Source organism: Ursus arctos, unplaced genomic scaffold (assembly GCF_023065955.2).
Source record: "Ursus arctos isolate Adak ecotype North America unplaced genomic scaffold, UrsArc2.0 scaffold_16, whole genome shotgun sequence".
Classification (NCBI taxonomy): Eukaryota; Metazoa; Chordata; class Mammalia; order Carnivora; family Ursidae; genus Ursus; species Ursus arctos.
In genome coordinates this window covers 46,723,840-46,729,893 of record NW_026622830.1, presented here as the reverse complement: position 1 = coordinate 46,729,893, position 6,054 = coordinate 46,723,840, and the positions used below count along the sequence as shown (strand labels likewise).

Here is a 6,054-nt window from a genome sequence, read left to right as displayed (position 1 = left end):
CGGTTGGTTAAGCCTCTGCCTTTGGCTCCGTTATGATCTCAGGGTCTTGGGATCAAGCCCCCAGTCAGCTCTCTGTGGGGTAGGGAGTCTGCTTCTCCCTCTGTGTTCTCTCTCTCTCTCTCTCTCTCTCTCTCAAATAAATAAATAAATAAAATCTTTCTAAAAATTTTTTTTAAAAAAGTACCTGGCCAGGGGCAGTCCTCTCTTGCTCTGCTCTGTGTATCTCCTCCTTTCTGTAAAACTAAGAAAGCCTTTGCCCACTCCCTTCTGTGGCCATATTGGAGCACAGACCTACACAGTCCTGAGCAAGGGGCTCTGATAGCCCACCCAGCAGTACCCAGCTACCATGTCTTCTCAGTGTCTCTCCCTGGTCTCAGCAGACCTCTTGTCCTGTAGGTTTTGGCTGAAATGCCTCTCTTCTCCAGGAGGTCTCCCTGACCATGTTCAGAAGCACCTTTCTCTGTCAAACCCCTCTATTTCACTTCCAACAGAGGACCTATCACTCCCTGATGGTAATTACTGATCACTGCTCCCCACCCTCCACACACACCCTAAACCTGGGCTGTGAAACATCACAGCCACCAGCAACACTTGGGCATGGGGTGTTTGAAAAAGGATTCCAAGTATTTAGCACACATACAAAAGACGTAAAAATATCTCATTAAACAATTGCTTGTGTATGTTGAAATAATATTTTAGATATACTGGGTTAAACAAAAAATGTTCAACTTACTCTCTCGCCTATGTCTTTTTCTTTTAATGTACTAGAAAATGCAAAGTCACACATCGTTCACATTTCATCTCTACTGGGCAGTTGCCCTGTGACAAGTCCAAGGCTCACTAGCCAATGCTTCATGTACAGCCAGAGACTTGATGGCCAGGGAGAAGTCCCTGAAAGGTTTGTTCCTTGAATAAATAAAAGACTTTTGGAAAAGAGAACCCGATGACCTTTTCCCAGATAAAGGTTAATTCATTTATGTTTTGCAAAAGAAGCCCCCAGAACAGAGTTTTCCTTAGCTTCTGAAACCGACGCCCTGCTCTGGGGATTCCTGGACTTAGACCCCATGCTCAACCTCCAGGAAGCCCAGAGCGCTATTTTCCCTTTCACAGGAGGCAGGGTTGGGGGTTACAAGCACTGCGGGCCCTGGGAGGAGTGACAGCTTCTGCAAGACCACAGTGAGCTAGACTTGGGAACCCTCCACCAGCGCCTGAGCAGGACTGGCGAGGAGGTGCCAGATTCCGTGAAAGGTCAGGGCATTCCCCGGGTGGACTTTGGTGGAGCGGAGAAACCCGAGGGGGGGCGTATCCGGGGAGGGTAAAGGACAGCACTCTGCGGAGGGGCGGGACCTAGTTGGAGCAGAGACTCATGAGAAGAGGGGCGGAGCTTGGGGGAGGGGAAAAGGGCCTGACCTGGGGAAATAGGGCCATTGAGGGGATGGGGGCCCCGACTCAGGATAGAGGGCTGGGACTGGGAGGGAGGAGCTGCGTTGGGGGAGTACGCAGAATGGAGGGAGGACCCGGGAGGAAGGGCAGGACTCCCGCGGGGAGCTCCCACCGATCCCGGGAGGGGCAGGCAGGGGCGGAAGAGGCGGAGCCGGGGTGGGCTGGGCGGCCCGAGGGCGGGGCTGTGGGAATAAAAGCGCGACGGCTCCCGCTGGATGCTGCTCGCAGTCGCAGGAATACTCTTGTTTGTGTTTCTCCGACCTCTGAGCACATCATGGCCGGGCCCCTACGCACCCCGCTGCTCCTGCTGGCCGCCCTGGCCCTGACCCTGGCCCTGGCCGTGGCCGTGAGTCCCGGAACAAGCAGGAGAAATGCCAAGTCTTCGTTGGTGGGCGGTGCGTTGGACGCCGATGTCAACGAGGAGGGTGTGCAGCAGGCGCTCAACTTCGCCCTCAGCGAGTACAACAAGGCGAGCAACGACGCGTACCACAGCCGCGCAATACGAGTGGTGCGCGCCCGCAAGCAGGTGCGTCCTCCCGGGTTGTGTCACAGCCGGGCTGTGGGGGCGGGGCGGCCTTGAGCTCCGGGTGTAGCTGCCTGACGTCGCCAGCCCGGCCCCTACTGGTCAGCCCAGCATCTTGGAGGGATGAGTCTCGAGCCCCTAGAGGTTGGGTGGGGACTGCAGACGCTCCCTTCTGTGCGAGTGGTTTCCCTGGTCTCTCTGGTCGTCCACAGCCTGCCCTACGCGTGACCGTCACCCGGAGTACCTGGGACCCAGACGGCACACTGGGTCACCCCCAGGGTCTTCATTTGTATTTTCAAATGCTAGCCTGGCCAGAGGCTGCGGTGTGGAGGTCAGGGCCCCATCCAGTTCCCTTACCTCCGTGCCCCAGCCTCACCGGACACGGAGGCTCAGTGTGAGCTGTCAACTAAATGACCACGGACGAGGGAAAAACAGACCCCACACCTGACTGCCCTCCTGGCTCTGCCATTAAATGATTTTTTAAAGCACTTTTGTAACTTTTAATTTCAGACTTACAGAGCAGTAGCAAAAATAGTGCATAAATCCTTATAGATTCCACACCTAGATTCCTTAAATGTTAAAGTTTTGCCATTTTTCTTTCCACTGGGCACATACGTGTGTGTTTGGGGATATATGCATTTGTTTTTCTGAGTCTTTTGAGAGTTAACACCTCAGTGTGTATTTCTTAGAAACAAGGGTGTTTTGTGATATACCCACAATAACACTTTGGAAATCAGAACCAACACTGAGAGTTATCTAATCTACAGACCTTATTCAGATATCACTGATTGACCCACTGCTGTCCTTTATAGCCCAGGACTGCAAAGCCATGTGCTGCAGCCACTGTCCTGCAGCCTCCTTTACTCTGGAGAAGCCCCTCCATCTATGAACTTGACATTTCTGAAGGATCCAGCCAGTCCTGGTGCACACTGGGGCGCAGTTTGGGGTTTCCCCATGTTTCCTCGAGATGATTGGGGTCATGCAAAAAAGGTCCATTCTCCTCCACGTCTCCTCTCAAAAGGTGCCACTGAACTATCCCAGCCTCAATACTCTCATCCTGCAATGGAGTTTGGGGCCCACACCAAACATCCTCCCTGAGGTGGGGCCCTGGCTGCTCTCTGAACACCCAGAGGCTGTCGGCACACGCAGAATGGGGCAAACACAGAATGGGTCGATGTGCTGGCCTGTGGTATTCACTGCATCTCAGAGCAGAGGGACTAGCATATGAATTCAAACCTGTCCAGACATGCTGGTGGAAAGGCCGCCTGTCCTGGAGTTCTGGTCAGATAAGGAGCATAATCACCAGAGTCCAGAAGGGAGCTTGGAGGGAGTGTCAGGAAAGGCCACTGGGCTTTGTGCTTGTCCTCTAAGGGTGGCTAGGATTTAGGCCAGCTGACCTGGAGCCAGTTGGAGAGCAGAACAGCTTCACGGCAACAAAAACCTATAATGCATGCCAGCATTTAGGGCTCATCCGTCTTCTCGTGAAACTTCCGAAGGTGGGCCCAGAAGAGACCATTTCTCCCCCTGCAGCAGTGGCTGGCACTGTGTCCTATGGACACACATATATGCTCCCTGCTCACTGGGTTTCCCCCAGCCTGCTCCTCTCCAGTGTGACACTGGCTTGACATCACAGCTCGTTGGGAAAGTGACAGCAGAGGCATCATGGGAGCTGCTTGTGGTTCCACCAGGTAAGATGTAGAGCCTGGTCCCAGGGTCCTCATCCCCAGTTTCTCCAAGTTCTAAGGATGCCCTGTGTGAGGACAAGGTATGCTTCTATCCTGTAATCTCAAATGTGAAAGACAGATGTGTGACACACTTCAGAAATACTCCTATCAAAAATTACACTTAATGATGCCTGGGTGGCTCAGTCAGTTAAACGTCTGCCTTTGGCTCAGGTCATGATCCCAGGGTCCTGAGCTCGAGCCCCACATCCAGCTCCCTGCATGGAGGGGAGCCTGCTTCCCCCCAGCCCTCTCCTTCTACCTGCAGCTCCCCCTGCTTGTGTGCTCACTCGCTCTTTCAAATAAATAAATCATCTTAAAAAAAAAAAAATCATTCCAGGGGCAGTGTTTTATTGGCTTAAAGTGTGTGTGTGTGCGTGTGTGTGTATGTGCATGAGCAAGACAGAAGCCTCTCATTTCCCACTGTGAAGTGAGGGAATAAATAAACCTTTATTATACTGCAGAAATGTGAAGATTAGGGGGTTGACCCTATTAATTGGAATTTAGCTCAAGTGTACCCATCGCGTGACTGTCTTCCTGAACCAGACCCACTCTGTTTGCTGCAGCACAGAGCCCTCGCTGTGTCCTCAGACCCTGCCCTGGCTCCTGGCACTGGAGAAGTTTATTAGCCAACACCATGCTGGCTCCCCAGAGTGCACCTTCCTTCCTAAACCCAGTTAACAGGATTTTGGTCCGTGGCTTCCATCTTCTGTCTTCCTGCTTCTCCTCCTGCCAGGCTGCCTGAGACCTTCCGGAGCTTCTCTGTGAACGAGTCAGGAGGGTCTGGGCACAGCTGCTGGACCAGCCCTCAGGAGGTGGCTTTGGTTTTCTGGGGTACCTGCTTTGGCAGAGTGAATGCTGGTATGAGGGCCCAATAGCAGGAAGGTACCTGTGTGTGTGAACTTGGCCAGTGTTGTAAACAAATCCTGTTCTTGACATGTGCAGGTCGTGGCTGGGATGAACTACTTCTTGGAGGTGGAGATCGGACGAACCACATGTACCAAGTCCCAGCCCAACTTGGACAGCTGTCCCTTTCATGACCAGCCACACCTGATGCGGGTATGTGCCTGTGGGATGCATGATGTGTAAGGGGTGGGGGTGTGCACGTGTCAGAGTGCATGTGGGGTAAAGACGTATGTGTGTGCACTTGACTAGTTTGAGTTTATAAGTGGGTTTTAGCTGGTGAATTGGGGCACCGTGTGCTGTGTGAGTTGTTGCCTGTGGGATAAGGAGCAGCTGTGTGGTGTTTGCTGGTGAGAGAGATGACCCCTTAATCCCAGCCTCAGTCACCTGAACAGATTAGAGGGAATTAGAGGCCTGTAAGCAGCCAAAATCCTCTGGTCCTACCCTGCTCACCAAATACTAGTCTCTCTCATCGGGGAGGCCTCTGGGTGGGGGGCACATTCCCTGTGTCTTTGGGTGTTTCTCAAACTCTGATCCCAGCCCCTTGATCCTTCCCACTGCACCTGTCTTAGTGCTGGCCCAGTGGAAGTGCAGGGGACTTGGGGACAGCACCCTGTCCCTCAGTGGCTCTGTGATCTTGCACAGGCTTCTCCTTAAAGGGACGTGCAGTGGGGATGAGCTTGTGGACTCCTGCTGCTTGGAGTTAGGGGACAGGATTCCATGTCTTGGACATAAGGGGTGGGTGGGGTGACGAGAGGTCACTGCCAACCCCTGCTTAGTGTACTGGGCTTCAGCAGGGTGGGGGCTGAGAGTCCCACCACCACCTTTCTCACCCGTACTTCTGACATCTTGAGGCTGGGCACGTTCCTTTTTCACTGTAACCCTAACTATCCCTCTCTCTTCCCTTTCACAGAAAACGCTCTGCTCTTTCCAGATATACACTGTCCCCTGGCTGGGCAAGACCTCCTTGGTGAAGTCCAGCTGCCAGGACGCATAGAGGACCCTGTGACAGGCTGGGCCACTCTACCCCCTTTCTCCCACCCCCACCCCTTTGTAGAGCTCCTAAGCTATAGAAGGTTGGCTTTGCCCAAGTGATGCCCCCTCAGCGTGCTATTCCCAAGAGACAAATAGGGAAAGGTTCTGGGGCTTTTTTGAACAGCTAAGTGACTGTAACTCCTTTCTGTTCATTGCTTTACAAGTGCACCAGTCTGTAGTACATGTGTTCTGCCCTCTCTTAATCAATAAAAAGTAACATCAGCTACCTCTTGAGTTATTTATTGTCTTGGGAATATATACAGAAGGGTTTGGGCACTGCCTTTAAGAGCTCCTAGTCCCACTGGCTTTAGAGGGCAGGCAAGGAGCAGAGAGCTGACAGCTTCCTGGAGGGGAAGTCAGGGGTGCATGCTGCCACTTTTGGGATGGTTGAGTTAGGAGCAGGCTGGGAACCCAGGCCTCCAGCTATGG

At 53.0% G+C, this 6,054-nt stretch overlaps 1 protein-coding gene across 1 annotated transcript; it reads left to right on the top strand.

Annotated features, from left to right (window-relative positions):
- Positions 1-1,606: 1,606 nt before the first annotated feature.
- Positions 1,607-5,851, top strand: LOC113247936 (cystatin-C-like). Its single transcript, XM_026489299.4, has 3 exons — positions 1,607-1,969; positions 4,633-4,746; positions 5,504-5,851. The coding sequence occupies exons 1-3, from the start codon at positions 1,718-1,720 to the stop codon at positions 5,585-5,587; spliced, it is 450 nt and encodes a 149-aa protein (XP_026345084.2). The 5' UTR covers positions 1,607-1,717; the 3' UTR covers positions 5,588-5,851.
- The last annotated feature ends 203 nt before the right edge of the window (positions 5,852-6,054 follow it).

Bases quoted from the DNA above. Each gene is read 5' to 3' on its own strand.
- LOC113247936 (XM_026489299.4), top strand. From the start codon at position 1,718: ATGGCCGGGCCCCTACGCACCCCGCTGCTCCTGCTGGCCGCCCTGGCC. The intron at 1,970-4,632 runs GTGCGTCCTCCC...TGACATGTGCAG, and splicing joins TGGTGCGCGCCCGCAAGCAG to GTCGTGGCTGGGATGAACTA. The intron at 4,747-5,503 runs GTATGTGCCTGT...TCCCTTTCACAG, and splicing joins ACCAGCCACACCTGATGCGG to AAAACGCTCTGCTCTTTCCA.